General features: G+C 42.4%; 1 protein-coding gene across 1 annotated transcript in view; it reads right to left on the reverse strand.

Annotated features, from left to right (window-relative positions):
• CNGA1 (cyclic nucleotide gated channel subunit alpha 1) overlaps positions 1–17,987 on the reverse strand; it is a 29,961-nt gene extending 11,974 nt beyond the window's left edge. Inside the window, exons 1-5 of the mRNA XM_044276691.1 lie at positions 17,884–17,987; positions 11,900–12,016; positions 9,635–9,697; positions 6,028–6,063; positions 4,734–4,922 (exon numbers count right to left, since the gene is read on the reverse strand). Coding sequence (XP_044132626.1) covers positions 4,734–4,922; positions 6,028–6,063; positions 9,635–9,697; positions 11,900–12,016; positions 17,884–17,987 — 509 coding nt within the window. The remainder of the gene's footprint in view (positions 1–4,733; positions 4,923–6,027; positions 6,064–9,634; positions 9,698–11,899; positions 12,017–17,883) is intronic.
• Positions 17,988–18,493: the final 506 nt, after the last annotated feature.

Raw genomic sequence — 18,493 nt, forward strand, 5'->3', positions numbered from 1 at the left:
GAAATAGAAAATGTGAAGTCATATAATATACTGTATTAAGTAGGACCATGGTGGATTGATCTCCATGTAGATATACACGTCAATGTTTAAGGTTCTGTTTTCTTTTTGAAAAATCTCTCTTTGCTGATAGACACTTCCCTATATGATAAGCATATCAAAGGTTCCCCTGCTGCTGGAAACTGTAAGGGAACTGGACATGTTTTAAACTACCCTGCAGTGCCACCAAGAGGCAAAAAAAGCATTACATGCTGCTCATTCAAATCGATGGGCCACCCACGTAATGCACATACAGGCTGGGTCCTCCAGAATGATAAAGTACTCTTGATAACTGTTATGTGTTTTGGCTACTATATGAGGGTCCTGAGTGGGGGACTAACCTAAGGTATATGGCAGGCATGGCCAACCTCAGGCTCTCCAGATGTTGCAAAACTACAACTCCCACCATGCCCTGCTGTAGGCTGATAGCTGAAGACTGTCCGGGTATGATGGTAGTTGTAGTTTTGCAACATCTGGAGAGCCTCAGGTTGGCCATCCCTGGTATATGGAATAGATTTTATATAGTAGACAACCCTAAGGCTGAGTTCACACGAGCGTGACAGATTAGGTCCGGATGCGTTCAGGGTGCGTTCAGTTAAACTTGCACCATTTTGCAAGCAAGTTCAGTCAGTTTTGGCTGCAATTGCGTTTAGTTGTTCAGTTTTTTCCGCGCGGGTGCAATGCGTTTTGATGCGTTTTTCACGCGCGTGATAAAAAACTGAAGGTTTACAAACAACATCTCCTAGCGACCATCAGGGAAAAACGCATCGCACCCGCACTTGCTTGCAGATGCAATGCGTTATTAACGCAGCCCCATTCACTTCTATGGAGCCAGGGCTGCGTGAAAAACGCAGAATATAGAACATGCTGCGATTTTAAAGCATTGCAGAAGTGATGCATGAAAAAAAACGCTCATGTGCACAGCCCCATTGAAATGAATGGGTCAGGATTCAGTGCAGGTGCAATGCGTTCACCTACTGCATTGCACCCGCGCGGAAATCTCGCCCGTGTGAACGCAGCCTAAGGGGTTTCCCGTGGTGGACAATCCCTTTTGATATAGGATGAATGTACTGTACTCTGGCTCACCCATGATCTGCTAAAATCCCCAGTTGAACCTGGTAATAAGGGTTTAATTTGCTAGTCATACCACCACAGAGGAAGCAAAGTATTACAGGGTGCCTATTGAAATCAATTGGCTATCTGTATAATGCACATCCTCCAAGATAAGTCCTTTTTCCAGTTACTCTCCGCTCCAGCTGATGGAGGTTATGATTAAGGGACTCCCCTATTAATTCAGAATATTTAAGGTCTTGTATAGGATATATATATATATATATATATATACACAAACCGGATTCAAAAAAAGTTGGGACACTAAACAAATTGTGAATAAAAACTGAATGCAATGATGTGGAGATGGCAAATGTCAATATTTTATTTGTAATAGAACATAGATGACAGATCAAACGTTTAATCCGAGTAAATGTATCATTTTAAAGGAAAAATATGTTGATTCAAATTTTCACGATGTCAACAAATCCCCAAAAAGTTGGGACAAGTAGCAATAAGAGGCTGGAAAAAGTAAATTTGAGCATAACGAAGAGCTTGAAGACCAATTAACATTAATTAGGTCAATTGGCAACATAATTGGGTATAAAAAGAGCTTCTCAGAGTGGCAGTGTCTCTCAGAAGCCAAGATGGGTAGAGGATCACCAATTCCCACAATGTTGCGCAGAAAGATAGTGGAGCAATATCAGAAAGGTGTTACCCAGCGAAAAATTGCAAAGACTTTGCATCTATCATCATCAACTGTGCATAACATCATCCGAAGATTCAGAGAATCTGGAACAATCTCTGTGCGTAAGGGTCAAGGCCGTAAAACCATACTGGATGCCCGTGATCTCCGGGCCCTTAAACGACTCTGCACCACAAACTGGAATGCTACTGTAAAGGAAATCACAGAATGGGCTCAGGAATACTTCCAGAAACCATTGTCAGTGAACACAATCCACCGTGCCATCCGCCAGTTGCCAGCTGAAACTCTACAGTGCAAAGAAGAAGCCATTTCTAAGCAAGATCCACAAGCTCAGGCGTTTTCACTGGACCAGGGATCACTTAAAATGGAGTGTGGCAAAATGGAAGACTGTTCTGTGGTGAGACGAGTCACGATTCAAAGTTCTTTTTGGAAATCTGGGACGCCATGTCATCCGGACCAAAGAGGACAAGGACAACCCAAGTTGTTATCAATGCTCAGTTCAGAAGCCTGCATCCCTGATGGTATGGGGTTGCATGAGTGCGTGTGGCATGGGCAGCTTGCATGTCTGGAAAGGCACCATCAATGCAGAAAAATATATTCAGGTTCTAGAACAACATATGCTCCCATCCAGACGTCATCTCTTTCAGGGAAGACTCTGCATTTTTCAACAAGATAATGCCAGACCACATTCTGCATCAATCACAACATCATGGCTGCGTAGGAGAAGGATCCGGGTACTGAAATGGCCAGTCTGCAGTCCAGATCTTTCACCTATAGAGAACATTTGGCGCATCATAAAGAGGAAGGTGCAACAAAGAAGGCCCAAGACGATTGAACAGTTAGAGGCCTGTATTAGACAAGAATGGGAGAGCATTCCTATTTCTAAACTTGAGAAACTGGTCTCCTCGGTCCCCAGACGTCTGTTGAGTGTTGTAAGAAGAAGGGGAGATGCCACACAGTGGTGAAAATGGCCTTGTCCCAACTTTTTGGGGATTTGTTGACACCATGAAATTCTGATTCAACATATTTTTCCCTTAAAATGGTACATTTTCTCAGTTTAAACTTTTGTTCCGTGATTTATGTTCTATTCTGAATAAAATATTAGAAGTTGGCACCTCCACATCATTGCATTCAGTATTTATTCACGATTTGTATAGTGTCCCAACTTTTTGGGAATCCGGTTTGTATATATATATATATATATATATACAGGTCCTTCTCAAAAAATTAGCATATTGTGATAAAGTTCATTATTTTCTGTAATGTACTTATAAACATTAGACTTTCATATATTTTAGATTCATTACACACAACTGAAGTAGTTCAAGCCTTTTATTGTTTTAATATTGATGATTTTGGCATACAGCTCATGAAAACACAAATTTCCTATCTCAAAAAATTAGCATATTTCATCCGACCAATAAAAGAAAAGTGTTTTTAATGCAAAAAAAGTCAACCTTCAAATAATTATGTTCAGTTCTGCACTCAATACTTGGTCGGGAATCCTTTTGCAGAAATGACTGCTTCAATGCGGCGTGGCATGGAGGCAATCAGCCTGTGGCACTGCTGAGGTGTTATGGAGGCCCAGGATGCTTCGATAGCGGCCTTAAGCTCATCCAGAGTGTTGGGTCTTGCGTCTCTCAACTTTCTCTTCCCAATATCCCACAGATTCTCTATGGGGTTCAGGTCAGGAGAGTTGGCAGGCCAATTGAGCACAGTAATACCATGGTCAGTAAACCATTTACCAGTGGTTTTGGCACTGTGAGCAGGTGCCAGGTCGTGCTGAAAAATGAAATCTTCATCTCCATAAATCTTTTCAGCAGATGGAAGCATGAAGTGCTCCAAAATCTCCTGATAGCTAGCTGCATTGACCCTGCCCTTGATAAAACACAGTGGACCAACACCAGCAGCTGACATGGCACCCCAGACCATCACTGACTGTGGGTACTTGACACTGGACTTCAGGCATTTTGGCATTTCCCTCTCCCCAGTCTTCCTCCAGACTCTGGCACCTTGATTTCCGAATGACATGCAACAGTCCAGTGCTGCTTCTCTGTAGCCCAGGTCAGGCGCTTCTGCCGCTGTTTCTGGTTCAAAAGTGGCTTGACCTGGGGAATGCGGCACCTGTAGCCCATTTCCTGCACACGCCTGTACACGGTGGCTCTGGATGTTTCTACTCCAGACTCAGTCCACTGCTTCCGCAGGTCCCCCAAGGTCTGGAATCGGTCCTTCTCCACAATCTTCCTCAGGGTCCGGTCACCTCTTCTCGTTGTGCGGTGTTTTCTGCCACACTTTTTCCTTCCCACAGACTTCCCACTGAGGTGCCTTGATACAGCACTCTGGGAACAGCCTATTCGTTCAGAAATTTCTTTCTGTGTCTTACCCTCTTGCTTGAGGGTGTCAATGATGGCCTTCTGGACAGCAGTCAGGTCGGCAGTCTTACCCATGATTGCGGTTTTGAGTAATGAACCAGGCTGGGAGTTTTTAAAAGCCTCAGGAATCTTTTGCAGGTGTTTAGAGTTAATTAGTTGATTCAGATGATTAGGTTAATAGCTCGTTTAGAGAACCTTTTCATGATATGCTAATTTTTTGAGATAGGAATTTTGGGTTTTCATGAGCTGTATGCCAAAATCATCAATATTAAAACAATAAAAGGCTTGGACTACTTCAGTTGGTGTGTGATGAATCTAAAATATATAAAAGTCTAATGTTTATCAGTACATTACAGAAAATAATGAACTTTATCACAATATGCTAATTTTTTGAGAAGGACCTGTATATATATAGGTTGTATGGTTTCTCTTTTCTAAACTGCAAGGTGTAAAGCAAAGATATCCTCATTCTTCTACATGAGTAATGACCGATCACATTAATGTGCAAATGTTTATAAACATTTTGCCTCCCACTGTATTGTATATCTTGGTCACACCTCCCAACTTACTCCTCTTTCTTGTCTTTATCTTTGTCCTTGTCTTTGTCCTTGTCGGTTTTTTCTTTTTCCTTCTCTTTTTCTTTCTCCTTTCCCTTGTCTTTTCCATCATCTTTTATTTCTTTTTTGCCTTTTGCTCCTTTTTCTTTGTCTTTCTTTTTTTCCTTGTCTTTTTTCTTTTCCTTTTTATGATCAGATTTGCTATATTTAAACAAAAAGACATTTAAAATCATCTAGAGTATTCTAAAGGTAGGTATGTACCTTCACTAGCAGTCTGCAAGCGCTCATTCTGCCAAGAGCCATTTCTCCCATACTCCCCCACATGCATGCTATATGCACAATAGTTTCAGACCAGTGTGATTGTGTACTCAATGTGGAGAGGTGTCTGGCAGCAGCTTACCCTCCTAGAGAACAAGGGATAGGGCATGTAATTTAATATGCCTTATTCTTGTTCCTCTAAGCATGACAAAGGAATGTCAGCTGCACTTCTAAACATCAGATGGTGTGCCGGTCCCAGACACATCAGTAATGTGCAATCTGTATGACCACCCTAAAGCTATCCTTGCCCCTTTCCCAATGCACAAGGCACTGTCATGTAAGCTTGGAAATAAAAACTCATATAGATAATGATCTACTGTGTTAGGCTGGTGGCCTATGTCCGATGCTATCCGGCAGGCGCGGGCATCACTTCACTTTCTCTCTGTGTATTGGGACAAGTGCTCCATGAACCTTGCCCATTTGCTCACGTCCAGCTGATGACTAAGTGCTGAGAAGTCTTTCACCTCCTCACCTGAGCTTTGAAGTCTTCTAGTCTCTAATAACCAGTGAAGGTGAGCTCTTGTCTGACTACTCTTGTAATGTACCGTGCCTGTCTACCAATTCTGCTCCTGCCGCCTGCCCCAATCTTGGAATGTGACCTGGACTATGCACGTACTCTGCCTGCCCTGACCTAGTAATTGCTATTTGAAATACACAGGTACTCGGCCTGCCCTGATATTGGACTGTGTTCAGACTGCACTTTTTGCCTTTTGCTTTTCGCATTTGAGTCCATGGTACTTCGCACCAGTGTCTCTGACCCCCATGGGTTAGCCGTCAACTACACCAGGACTACTCCAGGATGTAGTGGCCTGGTTGGTTCCCTGCAGCAAAATCTAGCTCCCCGTACAGGGGTTAAAGGGTGAATACCAGGGAACCACCAGGACAATGCCCTTAGGTTTAGCCCAAAGTCAAACTGGTTAGTTGGCACAGTGGGTCCACCCCCACTGCCCATTACATACTGAAAAAATCTGGTCAGTTCTATACATACTCTTTTTTTTCTTTTTTCTTTTTCTTTTTTTCTTCCCTGAAAAAGAAAAGAAACATCATACATTCTGTGACATAATTCAAAGTTAAAGGCAATGGACACCTTTGGGACCAATTTTCTGGTCTTATTGCATTTTGCTTTTTTGGGGGGGAAAAAATGATTTTTTCAGTTTGTCTTTATTAAAAAATATATCAGCCACTTTCTAGGTATTACAGTGTAATCTGTGTATTTGCAGAACAGCAGGGCACCGTGGTTACATTGAATCCCATTATCCGACAGCTCATGTGAATCCCTTATCTGTGATCTACTGAAGCTCATAAACACTTATCTAAACCTTATCCTTATCAATGTGATAAGACTTGAACTGTAATGAGAATTTGTGAGCTGTCAAGAGTTGAAAGAACAGGGCTACAGACTGTTCAGGCAGCTCTGCTGGATGACGGGGCAGGAGGTAAATAGAGACTGACAGTCTGCAGATACACTCTCAATCAACCCCTGTAGTTCAAGAACTGCTGGAAATTTTTAATAAAGACCAAATAAAAAAAAAAGGTTTTTAACCCAAAATGAGTAGAATGCAATAATGAAAAAATACCCTCAAAGGTGTCCATAGCCTTTAAAGCATATCTCGAGGTTCACACAAAATATGATCATACTGCAGGACTTTGCAATATAATTCTGTCTCTAAATCACTGTATTAGCAAGTTTTGCTGTTAACCCACAAAATCGTCCGGCTGAGGTTTGTGCTGTGAGCATACTGCTCTGCTTCCTAGGAACCATCTTCATTGCGGTAGATAATTTCATAGGATGCTATGATGCTGCCTCCTTCTCTTGCGATATATGCTATAAATGTCCCAGATGGCACAACCCCTTTAAGTTCAACCAGCAGCACAAACCTCAGCCGGTCCATGCTGCAGGTTAAGGCTACTTTCACACTTGCGCTTGATCGGATCCGTTCTGAACGGATCCGATCATATTAATGCAGACGGAGGCTCCGTTCAGTACGGATCCGTCTGCATTAATAACTTAGAAAAATTTCTAAGTGCGCAAGATGCCTGAGCGGATCCGTTCAGACTTTCAATGTAAAGTCAATGGGGGACGGATCCGCTTGAAGATTGAGCCATATGGTGTCATCTTCAAGCGGATCCGTTCCCATTGACTTACATTGTAAGTCTGAACGGATCCGCTCGCCTCCGCACGGCCAGGCGGACAGCTGAACGCTGCAAGCAGCGTTCAGCTGTCCGCCTGGCCGTGCGGAGGCGAGCGGAGCGGAGGCTGAACGCCGCCAGACTGATGCAGTCTGAGCGGATCCGCTCCATTCAGACTGCATCAGGGCTGGACGGAGGCGTTCGGGTCCGCTCGTGAGCTCCTTCAAACGGAGCTCACGAGCGGACCGACGAACGCTAGTGTGAAAGTAGCCTAACACAAAAAAACACTAATAGGCCACTTTCAGACGAGCGTATTTGCAATGCGTATATAGTCCGGATTTAATGTCCCGGAATCAGCTGCTAATGTTAATGAATGGAGCTACTCATATGGGCATTTTCTCAGCATATCCGAGTTTTGTGCGGATTTGTTTTTCAGATACGTACATTACAGTCTGTGCAGAGCATAAATAATTAAGGAAGGAAGAAATACGCATGTCAATCCTGATGAAATCCTGAAGCAATCCTGATGACAATACTGATGATATATCATCAGGATCCTGAGCGAGAATACTGACGGATCTCAATACGCTCATCTGAAAGCGGCCATAGAAGTTCCTGCAGCGATGAAACTGCACAGTATAATTATGTGATGTTAGGGTGCATCAGTAGGGTATAACTTAGTATTGCGAACACTGGGTGTCTAAACTCAGGGATCTCTTCTTATGTCCTGCACACCCGCACTGTGGAGCGGTGTTGTAGTTCATTGCACAGGAGGGGGCTGTAAGCATCATTGTAAATGGAAATACTGTGATGGAGCCGCAGCAGTTAAAGAGGACCTGTCGCCTCTCCTGACATGCCTGTTTTAGACGCTTCATGTATTCCCCATGTAATAACATTTCTGGAGCATCTATTCTTATGGCTCTATGTTGTGTCATTCCTTTATTATTTCTACTAGACCAGTGTTTCCCAACCAGTGTGTCTACAGCTGTTGCAAAACTACAACTCCCAGCATGCCCGCACAGCCAAAGGCTGTCCGGGCATGCTGGGAGTTATAGTTTTGAAACAGCTGGAGGCACACTGGTTGGGAAACACTGTACCAGACGTTATGTATGAATTGCTAGCAGTCTGCAGTAAGGGTACAGAGGGGTGGTAACCAATTGGGGGATGTACCTACACAGATTCATTCTATCCAATCAGTGCTGCCATTTTGAGACTGCAGGTACACACCCCCAACTGGATACTGTCATGGTGCGGGGACGGCCGGGGCGCGCTCACATCATCAGCGCTCTACGCGTTTCCCGTTCCCGTGGCAACCGCAAGGTCACGGGGCGCTCTGTGCGCAGACGGCCGGGGCGTGCTTGCGTCATCAGCGCGCCCCGCGTCGCCCGGTCCCGGGGCAACCACGATGGGGCTGAGCACTGAGCTGCTCCCTTGGCGCTCGGCTGTATTGGTGTTCTAGAATCATGTGAAGCGTCACATGACTCCACTAGTGCCTGTTATTGTGGTCCTTCCTGCGTTTTACTTACCTGGTGTTCTGATCATCTGCTCGTGTTTTGACTTCCCGACTGTCTCATCCCTTGGTCTTGGCGTTTCCTCCTGGTTTTGACTTCAGCTCCTTCCTGACGATCCTCCGCTTGCTCCTCTGGTACCGTGCTGCTCTCTTGGTTTTGACTCGGCTTGTTTTACGTCGCTTGTATGTTTGTCCGTCTTCCCTGCACTTACCTAAGTTAGGGTTTATCAACCAGTTGTCCCTTGTCTCTAGGACTTGCAAGGCAAGTTGGCAGGGACAGGGGTGCGGGTTGAGCTCAGTGGTCACTTCCCCACTCCCTGTGGGCGTGACAGTTACCACCCCTCTGTACCCTTACTGCAGACTGCTAGCATTTTATTCATAACTTCTAGTGGAAGTAATAAAGGAACAGCACAACATACAGACATAAGAATGGATGCTCCACAATTGTTATTACATGGGGAATGCATGAAGCTATTAAAACAGGTAAATCGGGAGAGGTGAAAGCTTCCCTTTAACAAGCACTGCAGCTTCTTCATTTTGAGAATCAGATGGGTTGTGGTCTTCAGACTCCAAGTGATCAATAGCAATATTCTATTCCTAAAGGCGGGTTTATACCGAACGATGTTACAGCCGATTGTCGGGAAGGAAGTAACTGCACATTCAATGAATTGCCATCCCTTGTCCTCAGACAGATTCATGGTTTTTGGGCAGCAGATCGCTGTTTAGGCCGCACGATCTGCTGCCCAGAAACTATGATTGATGTGCCTGCATGAACGATAGGATCACCCAATGAACAAGTATTTCACTCGTTCATCAGGTGAACGGGAGCACATTTCGACAGGCAGATTGCTGGGAATGAGCATTCCTGATAATCTGCCTAAAATTGGGCAGTCTAAATCCACCGTTACTCTCATGGGAATATCCTTTGGTCATAGTACACATATTGAATACTTACTCATCCTTATTGTTGCTGTTATTGGTATTACAGACTGCGGCTGTGCCGGGAAGATGTTGTTCACTAGGGAAAATTAGAAAAGTTTTTTCTGAGGTAGAAAAATACAATTCAAATACTGTGTTAGAACTTTCTAACCAAATATATGCAATAGGGTTAGAATTTTGTCTTGAAGGACTAGCTCAGCTCACTTAGCGATCCATTGCTTCATTTTGGATCAGAAGCACTTTTAATCTATATGCAAGTGAACCATTAAGGGGGTTTTATCATCTAGACCAGGGATGTCCAACCTGCGGCCCTCCAGCTGTTTAAAAACTACATCTCCCAGCATGCCTTGACATCCTATAGCTATCAGCCTACAGCAGGGCACGGTGGGAGTTGTAGCATCCCTAATCTAGACATTTATGGCATATTGATAGGATATGCCTTAAAGGGATAATTAACATGCGGCATGCTGGCCTTTCAAAATGGGGCCCTGTTTTTGAGACAGGAGCAGGTCCCAGAGGTGGGAACCACACCTATAGAACATTTAAAGGGGTTATCCAACCCCTATAATTGCCCTCCAAAATGCCCAGGCACCTCACACAGGTTATACTTACCTCACTCCCTGGCATCCTCGTAGCTCCTGATGCCCACATGGCCGCAACTAGAATGAGCCTCCCTAGCATCACCCTGGAGATGCAGCAGCAGCCATGCGGGCATCAGGAGAGATGCTGGTGCCAGGAAGCAAGGTAAGTATAATCTCTGTGAGGGACCCAGACATTTTGGGGTAATTATAGGGGTTGTATAACCCCTTTAACTATTCTATAGGTGTGGTTCCCACCTCTGGGACCCACTCCTGTCTCAAAAACAGGGCCCCATTGTGAAAGGACTGAATGCCGCACATGTGCAGTGTCCTCTAAGACTTCCAAAAATAGCTGAGCCTTAGCATTGAAGGAGGAAGCTGTGCATGCGCGACATGCTCTCTATTCACAGCAGGGGCCCATTTTAAAGATAGCAGTGAGAACCCATACCTTTAGAACATGTGGCATATCATATCAATATGCCATGATTTCCAAATGGGACAACCCCTTTAAGTGCACGAGAGTTGGCTCAAGCCACTTTGTGCACCCTTGTTCCTCATGCTTCCTCTGTCAGCCCATCTCCTTCTTGATTGACAGAGCCAGGCAAAATGACTATACAGGTACCTGTCCTGGCCAATCAAGATGGAGACGGTGGGGCTGGTTGGGACAACAGGAAGAGCAAAGGTGCACAGCGTGTATTGGGGCTGCCCTTGGTGCACTTAACTGCTCGTTTGCATATGGATAAAACGTTCATTTTCTGCAGAATGAAGCAACAGATTTCTAAATAAAAGATATTATATGCAGCTGAGCTAGTCCTACAGGGCATTGTTCCTGGATTAACAGTTAATTTCCTGATGACAGATTCCATTTATTTTAACTAAACGGATTGTCCGACAAAAATCATTCAGCGCCTGGATCTTTTGTATAGCCATATAAAATGTATCTGTATACCGCCACCTGCTCTTTGTCCTTTTTCTTATTTCTTTGCCCGGCTCCCTCAGATGGCTGCACATGCTCAGTGTCATCCTCCAACTGCCTCTTGGGCTGTGATAGGGAGAAAAGGACACTCCCCCTGAGCTGCAGCAGAAAGGACACTTCCCTTGAGCTACCAGCTTGAAATAAATCTACTAGAGCAATTAGAGCAATGAATGAGGAAATCTCTGGATCCATGTGAGGTACAGGGCTGGTTCTGGCTTTGTTAGAAATAAATTGCCATGTATTACAGTAGATGTTGTCTGATTTTCATTTTTACATTAATCATGGGGATAACCCCTTTAATTTAAAGCAGAACTATTCATCTTTTGTCAAGGCTTGTAACTAACCTGAAAAGGGCTAATCAGTTCCCATCCATCTTTTTCTGGGCCATGGCTTAACCTGGTCTTAGGTACCTAGCCCTATTTTCATGCGCCACCTAGGACTTTTACATAAGACATACTCCCTCTGCTGGTTAGTGAGCAGAGTTACAGTTTCCTATGGAGATTCCTTTTCACAAAAGTTAATCAATAGAATTTGCACTATCTTAGTCCAATTTAAAGGGACTACTTTTGCTTTTATCCAGCAACTGCTTCATATCTGTCCATTGGCTGGGTCTGATATTGCAAGCCTTCCCCATGTAAATGAATTGGACTAAATGCAGCGCTGTTTCTGGGAAAAAAAAGAGCAGACCCTATTCATTAATTCCAGGCATGCACAAGTAAGTACTTACCGGTGTAAGGCTGCAGTAACAGCATGTACCCGGTTCTTGCTTGAGAATATGCTGTAGCATCTTATGTTTTCCACCGGGTGTACAGTACCATTAGTCTCTTCATGCTTACTTAGAAGTCTGTCATCAACAAGATATATACTGTTAATGTAAGGTACAGTAAATGCATATACTTATATCTGTACAATATGATGGATAAATATTTAGCAAATGTTAAAATAAGAATGTTGTATCACAGAGCTTATGGGGGCTTTAAAGGATATGTACACCTTTGGGTGCAATTATTTTATTATTGCATTGTACTTATTTTGAGCACATTTTTTTTATTTCAATTGATGTTTATGAAAAATATGGAATCCTTTCTTATGTACGTAGCTGAGATCCTCTACTAGCTGCCTGTGGATTTTCTATCTTTTCCGTCATCTGGGGAGCAGACGGACTCCTTATCTCTGATCTCTGACATTAAACACTCATTATAGCTCAATTCTTATCTTACTGATAAGAATGTGGCTTAAATAAGTGTTTATGTCCTCTTTAGTTTAGAGATAATGGTTATAAAGTGAAAGCACCAGTCACATAGCTAGAAAAACAGTTAACCCTTTGTGACAGAATGGCTCAATATTTTTAATAAAGGCCTATTGAAAATATGATCTTTAGCCAAAAATGAGTAAAATGCAATCATAAACCAAAATTACTTCCAAAAGTGTACATAGCCTTTAACCGCCTCAGCTCCCCTAGCTTAAACCCCCTTAATGACCAGGCCACTTTTTACAATTCTGCACTACACTACTTTTACGGTTTATTGCTCGGTCATACAACTTACCACCCAAATGAATTTTACCTCCTTTTTATCTCACTAATAGAGCTTTCATTTGGTGGTATTTCATTGCTGCTGACATTTTTACTTTTTTTGTTATTAATCGAAATTTACCGATTTTTTTTTTTGCAAAAAAATGACATTTTTCACTTTCAGTTGTAAAATTTTTCAACTAAAACTACATTTCTATATACATTTTTCTCTAAATTTATTGTTCTACATGTCTTTGATAAAAAAATACAATAAGTGTATATTTATTGGTTTGCGCAAAAGTTATAGCGTTTACAAACTATGGTACAAAAATGTGAATTTCCGCATTTTGAAGCAGCTCTGACTTTCTGAGCACCTGTCATGTTTCCTGAGGTTCTACAATGCCCAGACAGTAGAAACACCCCATTTCGGAAAGTAGACACCCTAAGGTATTTGCTGATGGGCATAGTGAGTTCATAGAACTTTTTATTTTTTGTCACAAGTTAGCGGAAAATGAGGATATTTTTATTTATTTATTTTTTCTTACAAAGTCTCATATTCCACTAACTTGTGACAAAAAATAAAAACTTCCATGAACTCACTATGCCCATCACAAAATACCTTGGGGTGTCTTCTTTCCAAAATGGGGTCACTTGTTTGGTATTTATACTGCCCTGGCATTTTAGGGGCCCTAATGCGTGAGAAGTAGTTTGAAATCCAAATGTGTCAAAAATGCCCTGTGAAATCCTAAAGGTGCTCTTTAGAATTTGGGCCCCTTTGCCCACCTAGGCTTCAAAAAAGTGTCACACATGTGGTATCACCGTACTCGTGATAAGTAGGGCAATGTGTTTTGGGGTGTATTTTTACATATACCCATGCTGGGTGAGAGAAATCTCTCTCTAAAAGTCAACTTTTCCCATTTTTTTATACAAAGTTGTCATTTTAGAGAGATATTCCGTGAGGGGCATGGCGAGTTCCTAGAATATTTTTTTTTTGGGCACAAGTTAGCGGAAAATGATTTTGTAAGAGAAAAAAAATAAATCATTTTCCGCTAACTTGTGCCAAAAAAAATAATATATTCTAGGAACTCACCATGCCCCTCACGGAATTCCTTGGGGTGTCTTCTTTCCAAAATGGGGTCACATGTGGGGTATTTATACTGCCCTGGCATTTTAGGGGTCCTAAAGCATGAGAAGAAGTCTGGAATATAAATATCTAAAACATTTTACGCATTTGGATTCCGTGAGGGGTATGGTGAGTTCATGTGAGATTTTATTTTTTGTCACAAGTTAGTGGAATATGAGACTTTGTAAGAAAAAAAAAGAAAAATCTATTTCCGCTAACTTGTGCCCAAAAAATTCTTCTATGAACTCCCCATGCCCCTCAAAAGTGATCTTTTTATAGAGCGCAGCGATTTTCCGGTGTTTTTGCAGTGATCAGAAAAAAAAATATTCTGTATCTGCGGTGGGGCGGACTGAACGCAAGTGTGCGCACAAGATCAGGCCTGATCGGGTGAACACTGCGTTTTTTGTAGAGCCTATAGAACATGTCCTATTCTTGTCCGCAATTGCGGACAAGATAAGGCATTTTCTATATAGTTCTGGCAATGTGCGGAACCGCAAAATGTGGAAAGCACATTGCTGGTGTCCGTGTTTTTCAGATCCGCGGTGTCCCTGTTTTGCGGATCCGCGGATTCGCAAAACACATACGGACGTCTGAATGGAGCCTTACAGGGGGGTGATCAATGACAGGGGAATGATCAGGGGTTAATAAGGGGTTAAGTGACAGGGGGGGGTGTAGTGTAGTGGTGTTTGGTGTTACATACAGAGCTGCCTGTGTCCTCTGGTGGTCGATCCAAGCAAAAGGGACCACCAGAGGACCAGGTAGCAGGTATATCAGACGCTGTTATCAAAACAGCGTCTGATATACCTTTCAAGGGTTAAAAAAAATCGCATCTACAGCCTGCCAACGAACGATCGCCGCTGGCAGGCTGCAGATCCACTCGCTTACCTCCTGTTCCTGTGAACGTGCGCTCCTGCGTGCGCGCGTTCACAGGAAATCTTGCGTCTTGCGAGATGACGCGTAGATGCGTCAAGGAGGAATGAATCGACCGCCTCCGGAACGCGATCCTGCGTTAGGCGGTCCGGAGGCGGTTAAAGAGCACTTATAAGCAGGATCAACCCTTAAATAGTAGGGATGATCCTGCAGATTAACAACTTCAGCCCCCCCTAGCTTAAACCCCCTTAATGACCAGACAACTTTTTATAATTCTGCACTATACTACTTTCACGGTTTATTGTTCGGTCATACAACTTACCACCCAAATGAATTTTACCTCCTTTTCTTCTCACTAATAGAGCTTTCACTTGGTGGTATTTCATTGCTGCTGACATTTTAACTTTTTTTGATATTAATCGAAAATGACCGAAATTTTTGCAAATAAATGACATTTTTCACTTTCTGTTGTAAAATTTTTCAAATAAAACTCCATTTCTATATACATTTTTCTCAAAATTTATTGTTCTACATGTCTTTGATTTTAAAAAAAATGCAATAAGTGTATATTTATTGGTTTGGGTAAAAGTTATAGCGTTTACAAACTATGGTGCAAAAAAATTTATTTACGCACTTTGACTTTCTGAGCACCTGTCATGTTTCCTGAGGTTCTACAATGCCCAGACAGCAGAAACACGCCACAAATTACCCCATTTCGGAAAGTAGACACCCTAAGGTATTCACTGATGGGCATAGTGAGTTCATGGAAGTTTTTATTTTTTGTCACAAGTTAGCGGAAATTGAATTTCTTTTTTTTTTTTTTTTTTCTTACAAAGTCTCATATTCCACTAACTTGTGACAAAAAATAAAATTTTACATGAACTCGCCATGCCCCTCACAAAACACCTTGGGGTGTCTTCTTTCCAAAATGGGGTCACTTGTGGGGTGGAAGTAGTTTGGAATCCAAATGTGTAAAAAAATGCCCTGTAAAAATCCTAAAAGTACTCATTGAAATTTGGGCCCCTTTGCGCACCTAGGCTGCAAAAAAGTGTCACACATGTGGTATCGCCGTACTCAGAAGAAGTAGGGCAATGTGTTTTTACATATACCCATGCTGGGTGAGATAAATATCTCTGTAAAAGACAACTTTTCCCATTCTTGTATACAAAGTTGTCATTTTACAGAGATATTTCTCTCACCCAGCATGAGTATATATATAAAAAATTCACCCCAAACCACATTGCCCTACTTCTCCTGAGTACGGCGATACCACATGTGTGACACTTTTTTGCAGCCTAGGTGCACAAAGGGGCCCAAATTCCAATGAGTACCTTTTAGGAGGGCATTTTTAGGCATTTGGATTCCAAACTACTTCTCACGCTTTAGGGCCCCTAAAATGCCAGGGTAGTATAAATACCCCACATGTGACCCCATTTTGGAAAGAAGACACCCCAAGGTATTCTGTGAGGGGCATGGCGAGTTCATAGAAGTTTTTTTTTTTTGCACAAGTTAGCGGAAAATGATTTTTTTCTTTTTTTTCTTACAAAGTCTCATATTCCACTAACTTGTGACAAAAAATAAAATTTTACATGAACTCGCTATGCTCCTCACGGAATTCCTTGGGGTGTCTTCTTTCCAAAATGGGGTCACATGTGGGGTAGTTATACTGCCCTGGCATTTTAGGGGCCCTAAAGCGTGAGAAGAAGTCTGGAATGCAAATGTCTAAAAATGCCCTCCTAAAAGGTACTCATTGGAATTTGGGCCCCTTTGCGCACCTAGGCTGCAAAAAAGTGTCACAGATGTGGTATCGCCGTACTCAGAAGAAGTAGGGCAATGTGTTTTGGGGTGTATTTTTACATATACCCATGCTGGGTGAGATAAATATCTCTGTAAAAGACAACTTTTCCCATTTTTTTTATACAAAGTTGTAAATTTTCTGAGATATTTCTCTCACCCAGCATGGGTATATGTAAAAATACACCCCAAAACACATTGCCCTACTTCTCCTGAGTACGGCGATACCACATGAGTGACACTTTTTTGCAGCCAAGATGCGCAAAGGGGCCCAAATTCCAATGAGTACCTTTAGGATTTCACAGGGCATTTTTAACGCATTTGGATTCCGTGAGGAGTATGGTGAGTTCATGTAAGATTTTATTTTTTGTCACAAGTTACTAGAATATGAGACTTTGTAGGAAAAAATTAAAAATAATCAATTTCCACTAACTTGTGCAAAAAAAAATTAAAAATCTTCTATGAACTCGCCATGCCCCTCAAAAGTGATCTTTATAGCGCCGCTGCGATTTCACTGTGTTTTTTGCAGTGATCAGAAAAAAAAAAAAAACATTCTGTGGGGCCTGATCGGGCGAACACTGCGTTTTTTGTAGAGCCTATAGAACATGTCCTATTCTTGTCCGCAATTGCGGACAAGAAAAGGCATTTTCTATATAGTTCTAGCAATGTGCGGATCCGCAAAATGCCGGTGTCCGTGTTTTGCGGATCCGCGGATCCGCAAAACACATACGGACGTCTGAATGGAGCCTTACAGGGGGGTGATCAATGACAGGGGGTGATCAGGGAGTCTATATGGGGTGATCAGGGGTTAATAAGGGGTTAATAAGTGACAGGGGGGGTGTAGTGTAGTGTGGTGATTGGTGCTACTTACAGAGCTGCCTGTGTCCTCTGGTGGTCGATCCAAGCAAAAGGGACCACCAGAGGACCAGGCAGCAGGTATATTAGACGCTGTTAACAAAACATGATCTTTCGCTGGCAGGCTGTAGTATAACTTCCGAGATGATGTGCCAATGCGTCAACGAGGAACAACCCGACCGCCCTCAGGACGAATCCCTGCGTAAGGCGGTCGGGAGGCGGTTAAAATGAGACCTATCTTGTAAAAATTATGCAAATAAGGTCTTTAGTGCACCTAGAAATGTGGCCAGCATTGGAAAGCTGAGGAACTGAGGGGCTAGGCCCCACCTGTTGGTTTACGTTATCGCTAATTTGAATAAAGAATAAAAGTCTTTTTTTTTTTTTTAAACACAGCAAGTGATTTTCACAAGACAAGCATAATTTTTATAAGCAGGTTCTCTTTAAAGGATATATGGAAGTAACATATATTTATACTGTATTATACATTGCATTGTTTTGACCCTGAATGATATAGAACAGTCCGAGACTACCTCCACTGGACTGACATATCCTGTACCTGCTTTCACCACTTTCCATTCTGTTGATCTCTTCATCCATGTCTTGGATGGAAACCTTTGGGACAGCACCATAGGTATGATGTGTATTAATTATTTTGGCCATTATGACTTCTACAAGATAAAAAAATAAAATAATCACATATTGTACTGTAATGAGAGTGTTTAAATCCAGGTAGATTAATTATATACAGTGTATAATGCCAACATACATATACTGCACGGTGTCCTTAGTGGAACTTTCTGTCCACTTTAGCTATTGTATTTCACACACATTTTCTACAGCTAATGTCATAGGAGGTAAAAAGCTCATACTGTAAGTATACTTTTGATGTCTGGCATAAACTGCCAGATAAGTCCAGCTGGTAGGGAGTCTATAGGGCACTGCTCCCTGGGAATGATATGCAAAATGGGTCTCTTCCAGGAGGAGGAAAACTGTCTCTCTACTGCCATCTATAGGTGGTTACCCTGTAAGTCAGTGTCTGATCCTTAAAACATGACTTCTGAGAATCCACTGTCTTAATACTACAAAGCTATAGTGCTACCCAGTGAGTGACCTACTGTATATAATACTTGTACGTGTAACTCAACATTTATCACTCAAAAATTCAA

Source organism: Bufo gargarizans, chromosome 1 (genome assembly GCF_014858855.1).
Source record: "Bufo gargarizans isolate SCDJY-AF-19 chromosome 1, ASM1485885v1, whole genome shotgun sequence".
Classification (NCBI taxonomy): domain Eukaryota; kingdom Metazoa; phylum Chordata; class Amphibia; order Anura; family Bufonidae; genus Bufo; species Bufo gargarizans.